Source organism: Pundamilia nyererei, unplaced genomic scaffold (genome assembly GCF_000239375.1).
Source record: "Pundamilia nyererei isolate P.nyererei 1_Seehausen unplaced genomic scaffold, PunNye1.0 scaffold00237, whole genome shotgun sequence".
Taxonomy (NCBI): Eukaryota; Metazoa; Chordata; class Actinopteri; order Cichliformes; family Cichlidae; genus Pundamilia; species Pundamilia nyererei.
Window position 1 is genome coordinate 760,698 of NW_005187638.1, and position 20,489 is coordinate 781,186.

The following is a 20,489-nucleotide window of genomic DNA, read 5'->3' on the forward strand; positions in this document are numbered from 1 at the left end:
GAGCCTTGCAGAGAGACACAGTGCAGACGACTACAGTTAGACAACACTCAGGCAAAGACTGAAGGTCAGGTCCCAGCTTAAGTAGCAAACAGCTGAGTGCCAGCTGAGCCACAGGTGCTTGATTGATTCAGGTGCAGAGGGCGGAGCTTCCAGGAGGATCCCGCCTCTGTGAGGCCGGTAAAAACACCCACACACAGAGCAACAAGCACAATATCAGACGCAGAGACAAAGAGAGATGGTGGAGACGCACAGGAGGACCATAACAAAACTTTCAGCTAAATAATAATTAGTTTATGATAGAAACCACATACGTAACTTTCACAACTCATACACCCTGTTGAAGCGTAGTCATGCTAAAGGTTAGAAAACAACCCTTCACAGCCTAACTGCCTATAATAAGACAACAGTAGATGTGTGTGTGGCATGTGCATTAACTAATACAGATGAGGCATGCACGTAGTATGACACACATTCCTTCCTGCTCTGTTTCACGTCCACTTCTGCTGGAGGAGTCTCTCTATCCTCTTAACCTAATATTGATGTTAATGTTGCAGCCTCTGAAAAAATGTTCCTGCTTAGATCATTACTGTCCCAACAGTGGAGTTCAAGGATGACATGGATTCTGTTTTGTTTCAGGTTGAAGCCACATTATGACTGAATTAGAAGCCATGGGGGCAGGGACGCCTCCACCCTACATAATGTTTCTGGTGGTCTTCCTTTTCTTTCTTACGGGACTGCTGGGCTTCCTAATCTGCCACCTCTTGAAGAAGAAGGGCTATCACTGTCGAACAGACGTGGGGGATGAGGAGGAGGAGGAGAAGCTAGGAGAAAATGCAGATGGTGGGTTGGAGAGAAAAGGCAGAAAGTAAAATAAGGTTTAAGTTAGCCATACTGGCATTATTGTGCATGTGACAATTACATATACATTTGTAATAGATTACTATTAGAGTACTATGAGTAATGTATATGATCCAATTTTATTTGTATAGCAAGAAATCACAGCAACAGTTGCATTAAGGCGCTTTATGATAAAGACTCTACAATAATTCAGAGCGAACAGAAACATTTTGCTGTTTGTGACAGAAATAGAGGATTAAAGCTGCATTCATTTATTTAACCACAACAATGACAAACAGTGGGCTATTGTTAGCTTGCTAACACATCTATCGTAGTGGCTGTGCTCGTGTGCTTGTCATGTCACAGATGTGCACGTTAAAGCAGATGACTCGTAAGCTGGAGAGGAAATAGCGTCTCGCTAATTTCAAAGATCATCATTTAGCCTGGAGAAATACTTTGTAAAACTAGAACATCTTACTGGTAATCAGTGATTGTAGCCAGGCTGAAAGTCAGAGCTCTGTTGAGCAAAGCTTCCCCTTCATGAATGTTTTAATTGTTAAAGAAAAGATCATTCATAACCATCTCGCAGATGTATCACTACCTGCAGCTGCTTTCAATACTATTGATATTTATTTACATTTTTCGCTCCAGTTGTTCTGAGTTAACCTCAAAAAATCTTTTCCTTAATAAATGAACCAAATACCGACACGTACCACAGGACTTTAGGCTGGCAGTAGTTAAACTGTTACTTAAACAGCCATCGCTTGACGCAGCTGTCTTCGCTAAATGTAGGCATATCTCCAACCTTCCTTTTATCTAGAAGATTCTTGAAAGAGTAGTTCAGCTAACAGATCATCTGCAGAGGTTCATTTGAAGACTTTCAGTCAGGTTTCAAATTCACAGCACAGGAACAGCTTTAGTGAAGGTTACAAATGATCTCTGCGGGGGACTCATCTCTGCGCTAGACCCCAGCACAATATTTTATTACAGATATTATAGTATGTGCTGCACATATTAAGGCACTGCAGTGGTTTGGTTAGTAGCTAGTCTATTACATAACTATCTAATAGACTCCAATTGGTTCACGGAATCAGGGAGTCTTCATAACACAATAAGGCTGGAATGATAAAGTTCCACAGCGTTCTGTGGAAATTTTGATTTTCATTCACCTTTTCCACCCACAATGTGTTTATACACCTCTCTGCATGTAGTCATTTGTTATCATTAATCTCTTGTCTCGTCTTCCTCTCCACCCCAACCAGTCGTGGCAGATAGATGCCCCTCCCTGAGCCTGGTTCTGCTGGAAGTTTCTTCCTGTTAAACGGGTGTTTTTCCTTCCCACTGTTTGGGTTGTTGGGTTTTCTCTTTCTTTGTATTATTGTAGGGTCTTTACCGTGCAATATGAAGCGCACTGATGCAACTGTTGTTTTGAGTTTGCGCTACATAATTAAAAATAAGTTGAATTCTAAATAGTTTCCATTGCTATTAGAAACCATAGCAGACATTTTCACTGCTATGCAGATGATACCCAGCTTCAGATAACACACACCAAAGAGACAAAGACCTGGATGACCTCTAATTTCCTGCTTCTTAATTCAGATAAAACTGAGGTTATTGTACTCGACCCAAAATAAAACAGGAAACATGAAACAGGCAGAGAGAAAAACCCAGAGACTGAGATTATACACAGGCCAACTTAAGGAGTATCCAAAACCCTGAATAACAATAATCGAAGAATATAAATTAATCAACAAACGCAAAACACTGAGTCACAGACCCGTGACAGTAAATTTAAAATGAGAAACATTCGGTCTTAGCGTGAAGCTGAGATGCCAGTCGTGTAGCTTAACAGATAGTAGAGCAGACCATCCGCTAATCGGAAAGTTGGCGGTTTGATCCCTGGCTGCTCGAGTCTGCGTGCCAAGTATCCTTGGGCAAGATACTGAACACAAGTTGCTCGCCGATGGATCCATCGAAGTATGTGTGTGAATGTTAGATAGAAAGCAGTTAAGCATAGAAAAGCGCTGTATAACAACCAGTTCATTTACCACTTGCATTTGTTACTTGTAGTTTGACTACTGTAATTCATCATAATTATTATTACCTAAAAACTCCCAGAAAATCCTTCAGTTGATCCAAATGCTGCAGTGGGAGCAGACAGGGACTAGAAAGAGAGCAGTTTTACTGGCTTCCCTTCATTTCCTCTGGGATGAATTCCATGTTATCTTAAAGACCTCAGTGTAGCATAGTACCTCATTAGAGCGCACTTTACTTGTGGTAAAAAGTAGGATGGGAGGCAGAGCCTTCAACTTTCAGGTCCCTCTTCTGACAAAAATGTTAAGATTAGTCTTAAAGCTTTCCGTTTTGGGTCTGGATCAGCTGACCTTGAACACTCCCTGCGTTATACTGCAATAAGCGGTGTGCAAATAAAACTGAAGTGATGTGAATCACGTGCCTCTAGCTTACAGTGCCGGCTAGCTTACAGTGCCGGCTAGCTTACAGTGCCGGCTAGCTTACAGTGCCGGCTAGCATTGCTGCTTGCAGCACTGTGAAAAGCAGAAGTCAGTAGGTGAGTCTCTCCCTGACAGTACATGGCCTTTCTGCCATTAAGAATCACTGAAGTGTCTTCTTTTGATGACACACATCAGCTGAGCACCTTCCAGACTGAACTACGGCACACTTTAGAAATCTGACCACCACCACTTGTTCTGCACCCACGCCCACTGGTGTGTGGACATGCTCTCACACACCAGATCCCCAGCTTTGAGTAAATAGCCCCATTACCTTGTGGCTGTCCTGGTACAGACAAATGCCAGCAGAGTAAACCTGAATAGTGGAGCTCCAGAGATGGTTGGCTGGTCTGCTTGCCACCTTCTGCCAGGTCCTGCATTCAGGCCCATATCTTGACTTTCACTCTCTTATGTTTTAAGAACAAAATAAAAGGAATTTATCAGCTAGAAGATGAATGTGTTTGTTTTACTGTGTTTCAGATGAGGATGAAGAGAACCAGGACACGGTGGAGCAGATCCTTAAATGTATCATACAAAATGAAGGTGACAGAACCCACCAATATTTTCTCAATATTTTTTTAATTTCTTGTTGGAATTTGGAAATTCTAAACCTATAACATATTCAAATTATAGTTATATAATGGTCATGGAAATGATGTGTAGACCAGGGGTCTGAAGTTCTCCAGAGGCCTGGTAATGAACTATTCATTTGATACAGGTGTGCTGACCCAGGGTGAGAGCTAAAAGCTGCAGGACACCGGCCCTCGAGGCCCCTGATGTAGACTCTCAACTTTCATTTAAGGGTATCCACATTCAAATTGGATGAAGGGTTTAGGACAGGGGTGTCCAACTTCAGTCCTCGAGAGCTACTGTCCTGCAGCTTTTAGATGCATCCTTGTTCCGACACACCTGAATCAAATGGCTCGTTTGATTGGCTTGTTATCAGGCCTTTGTCAGACTTGATGGCATGCTGAAGAGGTAATCCAACCATATGATTCAGCTGTGTTGGAGTAGGGATGCACCCCTGGTTTAGGAGTTTCAGCTCCTCGACGTGTGCCTCGCTCTTTTTAAAGGGACCAAAAGTAACTGGACTATTGACTTAAAGGCTATTTCATGGGTGGGAGTGGGCAGTTCCTTCATAATGTCATTACAATTAAGTAGATAAAAGGTGTGGAGGTGATTTGAGGTGTGGTGGATGGGTAATGAGGGAACAGAGCTGACACTAATCAGGTTGACGAGACAGGAACAGGAACAGGACCTTAACACCAAGACGCAGAAACACGTGAATGTGACACTAGGACTGGGAGTAAAATGACAAGGGTGACATGTAACATGCATAGAAACAGAAACCTTAAAACTACAAGACAAACAGATGCAAATACTACACAAGGCAGAAACGCAACAATAAGAACCAAAGCCAGGAACATAAACTACATTTTAGAGCATTAAATAAACCGGAACAAAAATGTCCAGATACATAAAACTGGTTCACGGACCCAGGACCTAACAGTAGAAGTTGTATTCATGTTAATTTACTATTTACTTCTTTTATTTGTGTCCTCTAGCAAATATGGAAGCCTTCAATGAGATGTTGGGAAACCATAAAGTCTGCGTACGTCATGACCCCAGGTATGCTTATTCAGCTAAAGCTATGTTACACTACATGGTAATCTTTACTTTTTATATGACCTCTAACAATTATTGCATTAACCGTTAAAGAATTACACATTTTATCACATTTTATGACCCAGTCATAAGGATGATCTGTGCATTCGTCAAGAATCTGCCTATGTGAACGTCACTGAGACTCTAATAATCTAAGGCTACGTCCACACGTACACGGGTATTTTTGCAAACGGAGATTTTCCGTTTTCGTTTTCAAAAATACCCGGGTACGTGTGGACGTAGCCTAAGTGTGATCTAAATGTTCTAGGACTTCACTTTTTTCCCCATTTTCCAAAATACGGGGTTGATTTGGACATTAACATCTTAGAGCCAGAGACTGTAAGGTAGCTTCAGGTTTCTTGTAAAATCAAGGCACTGAGGGGATTGACCTGGATAAAACGTTCTGATCTATTTAAGGTAGAAAGGTATTTAATCTAATTTCAAAACTTTGCTCATGTTAATGGCCAGGTTGCGTAAGGAGTCCATTGGTGGTATTCCTCCCCATCTCCACACAGTTCACTCAGGCACCGACCACAACTCCTGCCACCTCTGTGCCCAGATTAAATCTAAAAAAGGCCGCAGACAAAGCAGAACCCTACGTGCCAAGCAACGACCTGGGGAACAGACTGTCTTCTCTGTTGGCAGGTAATAATGAAGAACTGGACAGACACAGAGATAAAGTAGTGACAAATAAGAGGATTTATAATTAATTTATTGAAATCCTTTCAGGTTCCGAGTGACACACACTGATAAAAAGTCTCATGGTGGGCCAAGTCCATTGGCCATTTCAGGGGACCAGCTGGACCAATCCCAAGACAGCGATGATAGGAAAGATGGCGGATACAACCTGAGAAGCATGTTTAAGGAAGTCCGCCGACCTTCAGAAAGTGCCAGTGGAGTATCTGCAAATGTGGGAAGAAGAAAAAAGAGTGTGACTATATTTGGGCTAAGGCGGGGCAGTGACCCTGTAGGTATGAAGGTAGGGGAGGAGACGGGCAAAGATATTGGAGGGGTTAAATTTGCTGTTCAGCAGCAACCTGTAGTGCTGGAAGCGCCCGTGCCTGTTAAGAACATTAAAGTTGATCTTCAGCATGGCACTAAATCTGATTCCATACTTGAGACTGAGCTACAACAGGAGAACAAAACATCAAGTTCTCTTAATTCTCCTTCTTCCCAGATTAAAACTCTGCTCAATCCTGAACCTTGTAAAAAGATCCAGTCTTCATCCGGGAGTACAGTTGCTTCTGCCCCAAGTTCTCTTCCTATTCCATCTGAGAAGGGAGTAAATGTTGAGGGTCAGTGGATAAAACCTGAAGAGGCATATGAGTTTGGTCCACTGCAGACATCTACACCCATTGTACCTATGCCCACATCAATTCCAGGTTTCACTTCTGTCACTCATACTGGTCAGCTTGACGCCTGTTCCAGGACAGGTTCTCAGCTTATTCAAGACCTAAGCTCTGGTTCAGATATGGAACCAGGTTTAACCCTAGATTCATCCCCTTCATCTTCCTTCCCAATCAAGACACCATCTTCAGTTTCTTCATTAAAAACTCCTACATCCCCCCTACCAGGGGCAGCAAGTCCCAAAGTTGGCTCAAAAAATATGCCACCAGAAGCTGTAAAAGGAGAACTTCCTCGTGTCCTCACACCAAGCCCGAAACTCCCACTTCACCAAGAAATGTCTAGCCAATCACCCGTTTCCTATTCATCCTTTAGACAAACTTATAGTCCATCACAAGCCCGGGCTCTGGAGAGAGAGCTTGAAGGCACCACAATGCCCAAAGCTGAAGAAAAATTAGAATTTAAGAGACCTGGAATTCTAAAAAAAAATAAACTGTCACCAGTTGCAGCAGGGGAGTCTAAAAGCTCTGCCCTTTCATCTTCACCTGAACAACTTTTTAAAGACAGATCAAGCAGTTTACCTTTGTCACCTTCTAGCCTGTCTCCCTCCTCACCTCAAGGTGGCAGAATAAGTAGTGTGACCATTGTTAAAGCCAGTCCTGACAGCCAGAGGGAGTTCTCTGTTGTCACAATGGTGGAAGAAGAGAAGTCAACCACTAAAGACCAGAAAGAAGACAATTATGAACTTGGAGCTGAAACAGACAAGAGGGTTATCAGATCGGCTGAAGGAGATGATTTTGTACCAGGTGCTAGGCAACCTGAGAGCCAGAGCGGAAAAACTTCTGGTGTAGAGGTTATCCCGTCTTTGAGTCAAGAGAAGGAGGACATGATGGAAATGGAAGATATTAGAGACTGCAAGGTGATGCAGGTGGAAGGAGCACAGTTAATGGAGGAAGAAGTGGAGCTGAAGATGGAAAAGGACTGACAGCTGAAGTCACAAAGTGGTGAAAAGTTAAGTGTCCAGTGCTGATCTAAAGAAAGTGACTGTTGCCACCACTGAGTAGAATAAGGCATTCTTATAAAATAACCATGAGCATATTTTTAATTATTAACTGGTTACACTGTAGGGGGACTGGACTGGATGCTTGATTGAAAAGCCATCCACACAAATTTCAAATTGTCTTTACATAATGGATAACCACTCTTCAGTTCACACTTTGGTCCATACTAAGCACTTCAGTACCAAATATCCCCAAATGATGGGAATCCTCTAAGCTCTACACACTTTCTCACAGCCGGAGCTTTTTCAAAGTTCTGGGAACCGATGGAGGAACTTTTTACTGCGTAGCTAAAAATTCAAGTTATTAGATCTGTTTTTGGGCTGTGTGTAAGAGTAGGACATAAGTGAAGCAAACATACAGTGATTTGTCCAGATATAGTTTGGTCAATCACATGAATGTAGATCTGGCAAAATATTACCATACAAACAACAGTTTTAACATGAGCCCTAAAAATGGACCAAATCAGAAAGAAGAGGAACTGACAGCAAAGATGCAATTTAGTTTTTCTAAACCTGCTAAAAAAATACTCACCTCAGAGTGAAGAAATGTAAAGAGAAATTAAAGTGGCTGAAACAGGATTACAAGAAAATAACACAACTATAGGTGATGTTACCTTATCAACCACTGACATTACTTCAAATTTCCCGATGAAACTGATGTTTAGTGATCCTTGTTCTTTTGTTTATCTCACAAAAGATGACGTAGAACATCCAGTTTTACCTCAAAACTCTCAAAGTGTTTTTCCACAAAGTTGTTTAGATATAAATTGCATGGATCAGTCATTGAGTCAATTTTTTACAGACATTCATTCTGAATGAATCTCAATACCTCTGGTGATCTTGAATGAAATTTCTGTATCTTTTAGAATGATTGCATTGACATTTTTTGACATTTCATCAAGTTTTTCTCGAGATGCATCTCAATAACTTTTTGTCTAGCTCCACGATCACGTCAAAATTATTATTCTTTCCCACATGCTGGTTTATTACAGAGCCCCACAAGGGACATTGGAGAAAAAAAACGGAGATGAACTTTTGCGAGATCTCGCGAAATAGGCCGCATCCTTCAGAGGTCGCCAGCTCGAAGCTGACCGTGAGGTCGAGGCACAGTGTGCCGGGAGTATGGTCCTCCCCCCGGTTCTAGTAAGCCTCGACCTAGCGGTCAGGTTCAAGCCGGTGGGTAACAGATGTCTTCGAAAACGTCGGAGCGCTTTTGCAAATATGTGATGTCTTGATAAACCGAGCAGATGTTTGAAGTTTACACAGCTACATTCTTGCCTCAAAATATCTTAGTTTAGTTTATTTTGAAACCCAGAAAGAGTAATATTAAAACTAAGTAGCTGCCACCATTGTTGGAAACTGGAAGTGGCTGGGGTGCGCTATGAATTCTGGGATAGTTTGGACCACGAAGGATACACCGACTCGGCCTTCAAATGCGACCTGCGAAGGATGCGGCCTATTTTGCGAGATCTCGCAAAAGTAACTCTGGATCTCACAAAAGTTCATTGTCATTTTTTTGTCCCTTGTGGGGCTCCGTAGGTTTTAATTCCACAGCTGCTAAAAGAAATCATGTTCCTATTAGCCTCAGCTGTACTTTGACTTCAGGGGTAATTAGCAGACTTTAGCATGCTAACGAAACTCCTGAGGAGTGTTGAATTGTGTGATTTTTAAGTTTGCTTTTATATTCAACATGAACAGATGGTGTTCACTGTCTTTCAAGATTTCATACCACACAGAAATGAACACAAAATGGTTGTTTGTTAAATAACTCGAGTCAAAGATGAGTATATTCATACGATGGCTGGCAAATCTAATCATGATGGGCCTACAAACACTAGTGACCACACTAGATCCTGAATGAATGGTTCCTGTGTATTGCAGGTGTAATTTTATGTTGAACACCCGGTGTTACAGAAACGTAGGTTTGCTTCGTCTTTGAATTAAAAAAGTGTGTTTATTGGCTGAACTGCAGAAGATATGTACTTGAAGGTTATTTCTTTTACATCTAGTGCATGGACATGAGCACTAAGCTAGCTATAGCTGAGGTGATAGCAGAGCCCATCACTTTTACATAAAGTGATATCCTTTTACTAATGGCTGTAGTATGACCTGTGGATCAGCGGGCTGTTGAGATGTAAGATGGTCTAGCTGATGGTTGAAACAGTCATTCTTTACAACACATCCATTAGATTGTGAAGCAAAGTGGAGCCATAATGACTCCATGGGCAGCTGGAGATTTATTAATGTGCTGGCTCTCCATTAAGTTGTTGTAATTGTGTTTGATGCTATGCTATATAAAGGTGCAAATGTTGCAAGCTGGTTCAAACAGTCCTATTATTCCATTTTCTTTCCCCCAAATTAATATTTGTGCTAAATTACTGCTAACTGTCATTCATAGGAGAGTAGGTGACAGCACAACAAAGAACTTTACCTTGACAGCAGAACATTTATGATATACACTCTTCTGTATGTGCCCTGTCAGTAGTAGTGCCCCGATAAGGACTTGCACACTGTTACTTTGTTCAAGAACCTTTGCCTTTTATGATGGTGCTAGACACTTTCATTGGCAAATACAAACCTCTTTAACCCCACACCATGGCTTAGCTTTCTGTCGTTTAAATATGAATGCATAAGTAAATAAATGCATAAATCAAACATGTTATTTTCAACATTAAACTGATGCAAAAACAATATTGGAAAGCAGAGCAGCAAACTGTCTGCTGGTCGTTTGGACGACTAAGCTGCACTTTCTTCCCAAGAAGCTGTCAACCTGCAGGCAACTTCCAAGTAAACTTAAAAATAAAAATAATGTAAAGGTGTACATTTTCAAAATATTGGGAATGCTAAACTGCAACTTGTAAAACTTTACATGATATAAAATAAAAGTGAATAGACTGGATCTCTATTGATGCATGCACTCTGTTTGCAATATTTGATTGTACAGTTGATCGTAGCTGTGAAACTTGAACATGGTTATATGAAGAAAGGCCACGTGTCAGAGTAAAACCAGGGTGATATTATTCATTCATTTATTTATAACTTTACTTTTATGTCTATATATTGTCTAATTTAATGAATATTAATAGTAACAAGGTCATTATATGCTTCAACTACAGAAGCATACTTAGCTACTTATATATTCCAGAGGCCAGAAGAAGACTTATTGTCTGCTTTTAGTTGTTTAGAAATTTAGTTCCATTTTTGTGTAACGACACTTGACTCATTTAGTCACTAAAATAACTGATGAGGCTGAGCACTGATAACCACACAAGTTTTAATTTGTTTGAAGCTGCTACAGCTATCAGACTACATTATCATATAATTGATCGTTGAATGTATAGAACCTCCCTCACTTCATGAAGAAAAGCCTAAAACACTCTCATAAAGCAGGGAGAACAACAGGATGTGAAATGTTAATATACAACTTTCCGTACTACTGACAGAAACCACAATATTGGTGTTTTGGCCATCTTTGAACAAGAGAATGGAGCACAAAGTTATATGCTTGTTTAGCAAGCTACAATATAAGCTATAGACAAATTTGATCTCACTTAGCTCTCAATGATGTAGCCTTAAAATGGGGCTAATCTGTATTTATTCAGCTTTATACTTTCTTGTGTGCTTCGAGCCCTGGGGACTCACAGCTGTGTTAAAACAGAAAGTTTAAGAGACACAGTTCAGAGTTCAGCATTATTTCCTGTCCTTGTGAGAAACAAACCCAGAAGTCCCTGGTCTAGTGTCCCAGTTTTCGTTTTTCCCCATGCGTTCGCTTTTCATTCCATTCTCTGACTGGCTTGCCTCCTTGTGCAGTGTTATGCATGGCTATAAATGAATGAACATATAGCATCTTCATGCGTCAGCGTGTATTTCCATTATTCTCCAGCAAACTTTTCTAGCAGCATTAACATGTCTGTACTTTTCAACATGATACGTTCACAGGGCTGTTTGTTTTACACAGCTGGATATGTGTATATGAAAGACACAAGTTTTTTTTTTCACTTATGCACTATAATTAAACACCCATAACAGTTAACTCGGCATTACATGCATATATATTATATACTCTTTGAAAACATAAAAATAACTATATGAACTGCCTATGATTTGCCTTAACAGAGCAGGTGTCTGTAGCTTATTTTCTCTTCAATTCAATTTTAATTATACAGCGCCAAATCACATCAACAGTCGCCTCAAGGCGCTTTATATTGTACAGTAGATAGAGAGAAAAGCCCAACTATCATATGAGCAGCACTTTGGCGACAGTGGGAAGGAAAAACTCCCTTTTAACAGGAAGAAACCTCCAGCAGAACCAGGCTCAGGGAGGGGCGGGGCCATCTGCTGTGATTGGTTGGGGTGAGAGAAGGAAGACAGGATAAAGACAAGCTGTGGAAGAGAGACAGAGATTAATAAAAGGTATAGTTCAGTGCAGATGATTCATTAATGTTCTATTTTATTTTTTATTTTTACACTTGAAGTGAAAACTTGACATTCTTAATTACCTCTAACATATAAAAATTTCCACTTAGACTAAGTACAATTAAAAATAAAGCTCAAATACAGTATAGTGACTGGATTATAAAAAATATGGAGCCCATGATTTAAGACCTATTCTTTTTGTGGTGATGATAACAATATGATTCCAGGTAAAGCTGGATTTTCATTCACATAATTGTATTCGGTCAAAATGAAGCCGATGATTTAAACACTGATACTATGTTCCTGGTTAACCATGATTAGATCAGTCTGTCTGTTTTCTACAGGTTAATGAATTCAACTTAAATCATGAGTCAAGTTTACTGGATTGCAGCATCGCATCGAGTTATTCAGAAACATTTGTTGCTAAGATATCTCAATCCGAGCTTCAATTGCAATGAATTTCACAGATTTCTTTTCTTTAAATATAAAAGTTGACCTCATGGACAGTGCTGTGTTTTTATGCAGAGATCAGATTATGTATTAATTGATCGAAGTTAAAACCAGAATAAAGGCAGGTCTATACTTCACATATCACCTGTACTGTCCGCGTGTGAGGAACTGATGCTATACTGACAAACAAACGTGATATTTGTTAGTAGAAAAAGTATGTAAAGTCACGTGACTCGTCATCTGGTTTTCACTTTAGTTGCATTTTTTTCTTCTGCTTCAGGCTGACAAGATAAAACCAGTTCTTGGAATTTGTGTGGTTCATTGAGATAAGAACTCGTGCTGCTACTGAAGCCCCACTGAAAGCTGCAAAACCTGAAATAAATAAGCAAGCAAACAAAAATAACTACTATAATTAGCTTGATCAAATCCTGGAGTGTGAGTGTTTGAGAGATGTTTCTTGTGATGAGCTTGGAATATTTGTAAAATATTATACAAACACTAAAGAAAATGTAAATAAGCAGATGGATTATAATATATTCTGATGCAATAAAAAACAAAACAAAACTCTGGTCTGTGCTTCTGAAAGCTCTGAGTGTGTCTTTTTTCCTTATTAGATAATGCCACAAGAGCCAAGTGATTCAGGTGGTAATGACTTACATAAATAACCAAACAAACTCCAAATTTAATAACTTAATTTATTCCACAACAATGACTTACAGTACAAAAACAATTATATAGAAGAGGATATTTCAAAAATCCAAAAGCAAATTGTTTAATTATGACACTAGCCTTGTTATTATAATATAATAATATAAGGGTAAACAAGTAGATCATATGTTAGCCTTCGACATGCTAACTAGCTTAACTGTTGCCGTTTAGAATAGCATGTATGCTAGCTAATGTTAGACTTCATGAAAATAAAACAAATACCTAATGTTACGTCTGAACGGTGTTTGTTAGTGATTGCTACACTAAAACTTAAGAGGTCCAAGTTTAACACGCGATTGTGTAGTCATGTGGGAAGGATGGGTTGCATTTTGGAAGGGTTGCATAGCTGCAGAGCCACCTTTAGCAACAACTTTCTGTATTTCTTTATGAATCACACATTGTGCAGGAGTTTTAGCCCGCTCTTCTTTACAGTGTTGCTTCGATTAGTTGGAGTTTGTGCACATTCGACTTTAATATTTAACATACTTACTGGGGTCTGAAGAGTGTAAGATGTAGCGCTCGGGTGTTTTGCAATTCTCTGACAATTGCAAAGTCTGAACTTGGAGGTAGTTTGCACACCTCCATGCTCCCGACCAGCAAACTACCAAAACCTCTTCTTTATGTTAATCAAGTGCATCTCATTATCAACAGTTGGCTGTCATGTAACTTGTTAATTCCTATTAAAAAAAAGTAGTGCTATATAAGCTTTCACAGAAGTGTATGGAGTGCTGTGAAAACTTTCTTTTTCACATGACTGCAATCAATTAAGGTTGTTTTTACAATGCTGCTTTAAAAAGATACTTTTTGTAAAAGTTTCATGTCAAGTATTACATTCTTTACATATAAATGACTTTGTAATGCTTCTTTGCTCTTCTAGCTGCCCAAACAAGTGGGGACATATTGTAATCCTGACTGTTGATCCTGACTTGTCTCATTTTGGATTCAGGACAGACTCGCTGGACTATCTTGTGGTTCAAAGTCGTATTGCATGTGCAATTTCTTATTTTTACAAGTTGTATTAATAAAATTGGCATTTTGATATTCCTTGTAACAGTGCTTTGGCAGTCTTTAAAAGGTCAAGTACTAAAAACAATGCTCGGGATCTAAGCTGCCATGTTTTCTTGATAACCTGTTGTTCCTGCAAAAGCGACGATGAACAGAGCGGTGATACACACACAGATTGCAACTACTGTACTTGTGTGACGCCTCACATGACCAAGAAAACCACCTGACGATACATAAATGGCACAAATCAGCAATGTTTTGGCTGTAACAAGACAGCTACGACTCCAGTCTGTCTCAAGCCTGAGATGAAGTCTTCTGTGTTGGAGGTGGAGGAGGTGCTCGACACTGAAACAATACAGAGAGAAAATAAATGTGGGTTTTAATAAGCACTGATTTGTGTGAGCTCAAAGATATTCAAATCTTCCGTCAGCTAGTCCCAGCTCTGTCTCCGTGTCACCCTGTACCGAGCATCCTCTTCTGTCACACCAGCCCTCTGTGTGTCCTCCGTTGCTACATCTATGAATCCTCTCTGCATGTGTCCAAACCATCTCAGCCTTTCCTCACTAACTTTGTCTCCAAAATTATCAACCTGATCTGTCCCTCTCATCACAAGCATCACATCTACGGTGCTGTTTCTCTGCATGAAGCCCTACTGCTGCTCACTGATCGCCACCTCTGTACCTTCAACAGCTACCTGCACATCATCCTTGTTGAAATCAGTACCAGAACACCACTTCTCCATTCCTCAGGCATCCTTTCCTAATCCTCTACACTTCCTTTACTAACCACCCATGCTCTCATCTCCTACATTCATGAACTCCTCCTTTTTGCGCCGATTCTAAAGCTGTTAGTTTAATCTCTCTGCAAACAATATTGACTGAACCAGCAGCAAAAGAAGATCCAAACATCGTCATGGATTCACTCTGACTTTTGCTGTTTTGCTTCCACCAGGATAAAATCTCACTTCATGCACGGCTCTCTCTCTCTCAGTATACTTCAGGAACAGTTTCCCATCTAAAAATCTGTTTTCTGCATTATTCGCTTGCTTGTTTTTACTTTTACTTACTTCCAAAAAGAAAACCTATTTCTGCTGTTCAATACTGAACAAATTTCAACTTTTTAAAATTATGCAAAATTGCAAAACACTCAGCTGTGTCTCTAATCAAACCTCTGTAACTTCAGCAGCATCAGGTAATGTTCATATGTTGATTAATGGTTTTCTTTCGTTTTTGATCTACTGCAGAATATTTTTATAAAATCCCAGAACAGGAAAATCACCTTCATGTTTTTCTGTGTTTTATCTTCAGCTACTTTGACACAAAGGCCTCTGCTGTGATGCTCACAGCTCTGATAAAGTCTGGCAAGTGTCAGCTTCCTTTTTATAGATATAAAAATATGAAAATGTACTGATGCATGATCAGAATTATAATATTTCTGACTGTCTGAGGCAAAATTTCCCCGATTCAAATCGAATCGATTCTAGAAATCAGTGACGATACCCAGCCCTACTTTTATTCTTGCTTAGAGTCCAGTCGTATATACAGTTCACTTTAAGCCTTTTCTTTGCCACCTCTCTCTGCTGTACATCAACTTCTATCTTATCTTTCTTCATCTCCATGCTTATTATTATAATCCCTATAATTAAAGTCCCTGCTCGCACCTCCAAACTTTTGCCTTTTCTTTGTCTCTTCCTGCCTCTTAAAATGCCCTGTCTGGGCTTGTGCTTCCATGCCTCCTCTGAGGTAGGCTTTTATTTTCTATAAGATACGTGTGGGTGTTGCACCTACTGGTCTCAGTGGAGTGCTGGAGTGCTCAGGAGAGCTGTGGCTGCTGGTTCCGGCCTCTGGCGGTGCAATAGACACAGAGTGAAACACCTCAAATGACACATTTTAGATAGAAAACAGAGAAATAGACTCTACCCGGTCTGTTGCCTGCCAGCTTTGATCCCTCCATTAGAGCAGCCTGCTGTTTGTCCTCCATACTGCTCGGAGAAGCAGCGCTCAGTTCTGAATTACAGCTAGGAGCTGAGGGTGTGGGGATGGGAGGGGAGAAAGGGGGCATGGTTGGGGTTGGAAGAGGCTGGAGAGGAAAATAAACATCAGAAAAACTGATTTTTGAATTTCAGAAGATTCTGATTACCAGGATGTAGTCTCACCTCCATCTCCCCTTTTTCTTCCTCATCCTCCTCTTCACTGTGAACAAGCTCTACCATCAGCGATGGGAAGACGCCGATGTGTCCGTTCAGCTCTCCCTCCCAAAAACCATCATCAACCTGTAAAAAGACTCACTTAGATTTGCAGTCTTCACCCTGAGTGACTGAAGCGAGGTAAAAGCTGGTGGCTGTTAGGGTTTCCCTCCCTTCCTCTGTAGCTTTGAAAGAGCTAAATTGTTATGAGGTGTTTTTTACTGTAAATCGCTAAATAAGCCACACCCTCTATCCATTCATGTAGAGCAGTCATGTTTGTAGGGACAAAAAACATTCTTAAAAAAAGTATTGCTGTTGGTGCATGATGGGCTCTACGTTGTTTTCTACAAATCCAGGGTTGTGATCACTCCAACGTCCAACGGCAGCGTAGAACACACACCTCTCCACGTGGACGGCGTATCAGGTGTATTAGCGCCCCCTCTTGGAAGGAAAGCTCCTCTGCGCTCTGAGCCTGGTAGGAGTACAGAGCCCTGGCTACACCTGAGACACATCAGAGCACATGGTGTAAACTCATATTACGGAAATTGGAAAAAAATACATCTTAGATTCATCTTCTTAATTTATCTTAGTTTTTCAGTTATTTCTTATGACTTTCAGTGACTGAATGAAAATAGACTTGATCCAAGTTTTAGGAAGGATTTGTAGGGCCTGGGTCAATATTTCCCCTCTGAGGCAGCACTTATTTATACAAAGTGCACAGGAAGTAATGTGACGTCAAGTGCAAGTGTAAACATGGCCACAGACCTCTACTCCCTGGCGTCTCTTTAGTCACAGTGGAGGAGGTGGAGCTGAATGAGCTGTCCAGCGGAGTGCTGTCCTCTGCTGGCAGACACAGGAGCTGCACATACCGCTCAGGGACGTAGCCCACCTGACCACACGAGTTACACACCTGCACAGAGAACATCAGAGTAACCTTTCCAATAAAGTACATTATACTGTATCACATCAGTATTGTTACCTTCAGCCAGTCCTCCATATCTCCATCCTCGATTACTTGAAGCTCCTCCCCTTCCATGATTGACAGCTCATCTGATTGGCTAGCCTAAAAGAGATCATTTTCCATTATTTAACTGTAAGCCTGTTAATGCAGGTTATCAAATAGCTGCATGAATGCAAAATATTGTTATTACTCTATAGTAACATTATAGTGATACAAACCTAAAAAATATAACACAGACCTGCTTATTTTATGAAAACATCAGTTCAGTGCTGTATGCAAAGACTGGCCCAGCTTTGAACAGCAGGAGACACTCAGTCTGTCCTTTTCTACATCAAGTGCTGTGTAGAGAATGCGACATCCGTGTTTTTGCTAACCGAAAACTTTGGACGATGAGTGAAGTACAGGCTCTGATCAGAACTCGGGACAGTTTTCTGTGAAGCGCTCCTCCAACCTAAGGAGGGGTGCAAGCAGCATCCCAGGGGATGTGGTTAAAGCCTGCATGGACCAAATGGCAGAGATCCTCACTGGGCTGTTCAACCTCTTCCTGACTAATGTCATTCCCACCCGTCTGAAGGGCTCCACCATCATTCCCATCCCTAACCGATCTACCCACCAATGTCATCGTCAAGTATGCCAATGACACCACTGTGGCTCATCTCTGATGGAGATGTGACAGCATAAAGGGCAGAGATGGAGAACTTGTCCTGCTGGTTCTCAGAAAATAACCTGAAGCTGAACGTCCTTCAGGAGGCACAGGCAGGTCCACCCTCCTCTCATTATAAATGGAGAATGGGTGGAATCTGTCTCCACCTTCAGGTTTCTGGGCACCCACATCTCAGCTGATCTCATCTGGATCAACACCAACACCCTGGTAAAGAAGGCCCTGCAGCGGCTGGACTTCCTCCATGTCCTAAAGAGGAATAACCTGGACCAGAACCTGCTGCTGTCCATCTACTGCTCCTCAGTGGAGAGCCTCCTCTCCTACTGCCTGGGTGATTCATACCCAGGGGCCACTACTGAGGACAGGAAGGCTGCGCAGAGGGTAAAGAGCACCGCCCAAAAAATCATTGGCTCCCCTCTATGACCCGTGCAGGCCATCACCAGATCCTCCTAACTTAAACTTCTTTTTTGTTCATTTCACATCTCCAACATCGGGCTCGAGCATGCTTTGGGGTAGCTGATGAAGGACCTTCTTGCTTTGATGCAACAGTGCTATCCACTGCACCACTATGGCACCAACAACAGCCTTGAGCATCTTGTAAACACCTTAACAGCTCTGCTTCAGACTTTGTACAGATCTTTTAGACTCATTGATTCATGGAATTTGCTAAAAAAAAAGTTTTAAAAAGTGTGTGTGTGTGTGTGTGTGTGTGGGGGGGGGGTGCTGATGATCACTACCTGATAGCTGTAAATACCTCTGCAGGCTGCAGGGTAAACACACACTCCAGATGCTGACACTGGATCTGTGAAGATCTCTCCATTATCATCGTAGTCCTCAAAGTCAGTCAGCTCAAACTCATCCTCCTGCAAAACAAAGTTTTTAAGGGTGTCGTCTCCACTCTGATCCCAAAAATATTTTTAGAGCATCTGCAAGACATGCTGAGTGATAAAACAAGTGTCATCCAGCAAGCATGCACTGAAGTTAATTCTGTATCTGAAATAGTCTTTAGCCTGTTTGTTCCCCTGTGTGTAACATCTGTTGTGTGCAATTATGTTGTGGAGTCATACTTGTGTGTTTTTGTTGTAGACAAAAAGCGACTTCCTGTGTTGTGTTGGAGGCTGACGGCTGATTTTAAGGTCAGGGCAAAGTTGAAGTTAAAGAGAACGTATTTTGCTTTCCTTACTTTCTGTCACATGTATAATGTTTCAGTGGTGGAGGCTTATATTAAAGTTATACAGTCTAATAAAGTTTCAAATAATGAGGTCAGGATGATATCCCTATGTTCTTCATCTCAGATACACCTCTGGTTGGTCTGCAGGCGATGGTCAGAGGCAAAGGCAAAGATTCTTGGGTAAAGAAAAGGGTAAGGCTAAAAAGTCATATAAATGGTAAATAGTCTGTATTTATATAGCGCTATTCTAGTCCCTAAGGACCCCAAAGCGCTTTACATATCCAGTCACACACACATTCGCACACTGGTGATGGCAGCTACATTGTAACCACAGCCACCCTGGGGCGCACTGACAGAGGCGAGGCTGCCGGACACTGGCGCCACCGGGCCCTCTGACCAATAGGGCCCCATATAAACATACAAGTAAAACTTAAGGTGTAACACAAGTGATTGACAATTTATACCATGTACTTTAAAAAAACACTCAAATGAAGTGGGGTCATTTTCGACCCCAGAGGACAAAAGGAGTTTTGCGTTACGAGTGATAGAGGCCTCTAAAGAGGACATGCAAGCCACCATGTGATGAAAACGCAGCTCAATCTGTGTGTTTGCTTGTTTGCATACTGAAAAGTCTTCAGTAGACTTCCTCTGTTCGCTGAGATGTCGCTCTCTCTCCAACTCCTCTTCCACCTGGTTCATGGCAGCATGAAGCCATTGTTCTGTTCCTGGTGTGCTCTCTGACAGCAGGGCCAGGCGAGCCTCGGCCTTCGCCCTGTTCAGCTGAAAAACCAGGAAACTTAGTTAGACACACACAGACATGTGACTCTGAACCCCGAGTCGCACGGATTCTGTGTAACTCGCGAATTTTCCTGAGCTTTGGTTTGGTCATAAGCTGAAACCAAGCTGATTTTGTGTGCCTCAGTTAAACGACCATGATCAACATCGAAATCTAAATCCCTCTGAGACAAATTCAACTACACAGACATGACATCTTTTATATTTCAGCTATTATAATGTAGATTTCCAGATGCCGTTATTATATATTGCCAAACTCATTGCTCCCCAATATAACCCACCGTCTGTGTTATTCACTTCACCTCTCTGTGCTCGTGAAGTTATGCCTGATTGGTATGGTATTGGTGATGTCACTGCTGTGATGTCACAGATTCAGATTCAGCTAATGATATAAAACTGATCAAACCTGATACAGCACCAATTTTTATTTCACCAGTGCAACAGATTTTGTGCTTTGGAGCGTTTTTAATCTGACGATTGATAGTGTTGATACTTCGTGGTATCAACACTAGTGCAACACTAATTATCAGGTTAGCAGTGTTTACGTGATGCACCCTTAAAATTTAAGGATGCAGTTAGAAATAAAAGCATGAGCTTCTGTGGTCATGTTTGTGCTTTGGTGTGTGTTTGTGTCTGGTGGTCATTCAGCCATGCTTCAGTACACCCAGGAAGAGTCCACAGTATTTTGATGCTGATGGACAGTTTCTAGCAGTCCAGGGCA

General features: G+C 41.2%; 2 protein-coding genes across 5 annotated transcripts in view; one reads left to right on the forward strand and one right to left on the reverse strand.

Annotated features, from left to right (window-relative positions):
• The window catches only part of LOC102196320 (uncharacterized), a 16,906-nt gene extending 8,271 nt beyond the window's left edge, over positions 1-8,635 (forward strand). For all 3 annotated transcript variants that reach the window (XM_005749124.1, XM_005749123.1, XM_005749122.1), the window contains 5 exons: positions 637-840; positions 3,828-3,890; positions 4,913-4,976; positions 5,481-5,657; positions 5,742-8,635. In XM_005749124.1, coding sequence (XP_005749181.1) covers positions 651-840; positions 3,828-3,890; positions 4,913-4,976; positions 5,481-5,657; positions 5,742-7,341 — 2,094 coding nt within the window. In that variant the 5' untranslated portion in view covers positions 637-650 and the 3' untranslated portion in view covers positions 7,342-8,635. The remainder of the gene's footprint in view (positions 1-636; positions 841-3,827; positions 3,891-4,912; positions 4,977-5,480; positions 5,658-5,741) is intronic.
• A 4,468-nt stretch (positions 8,636-13,103) lies between these two features.
• Positions 13,104-20,489, reverse strand: part of LOC102196970 (F-BAR and double SH3 domains protein 1-like) — a 19,086-nt gene continuing 11,700 nt past the window's right edge. Inside the window, exons 13-21 of one of the 2 annotated variants that reach the window (XM_013914920.1) lie at positions 19,598-19,753; positions 18,540-18,665; positions 17,160-17,243; positions 16,946-17,090; positions 16,581-16,681; positions 16,151-16,267; positions 15,915-16,074; positions 15,783-15,838; positions 14,231-14,340 (exon numbers count right to left, since the gene is read on the reverse strand). In XM_013914920.1, the coding sequence (XP_013770374.1) occupies positions 14,290-14,340; positions 15,783-15,838; positions 15,915-16,074; positions 16,151-16,267; positions 16,581-16,681; positions 16,946-17,090; positions 17,160-17,243; positions 18,540-18,665; positions 19,598-19,753 (996 nt within the window). In that variant the 3' untranslated portion in view covers positions 14,231-14,289. Of the gene's footprint in view, positions 14,341-15,782; positions 15,839-15,914; positions 16,075-16,150; positions 16,268-16,580; positions 16,682-16,945; positions 17,091-17,159; positions 17,244-18,539; positions 18,666-19,597; positions 19,754-20,489 lie in introns of both variants that reach the window. The other variant, XM_005749125.1, reaches the window with a different exon arrangement.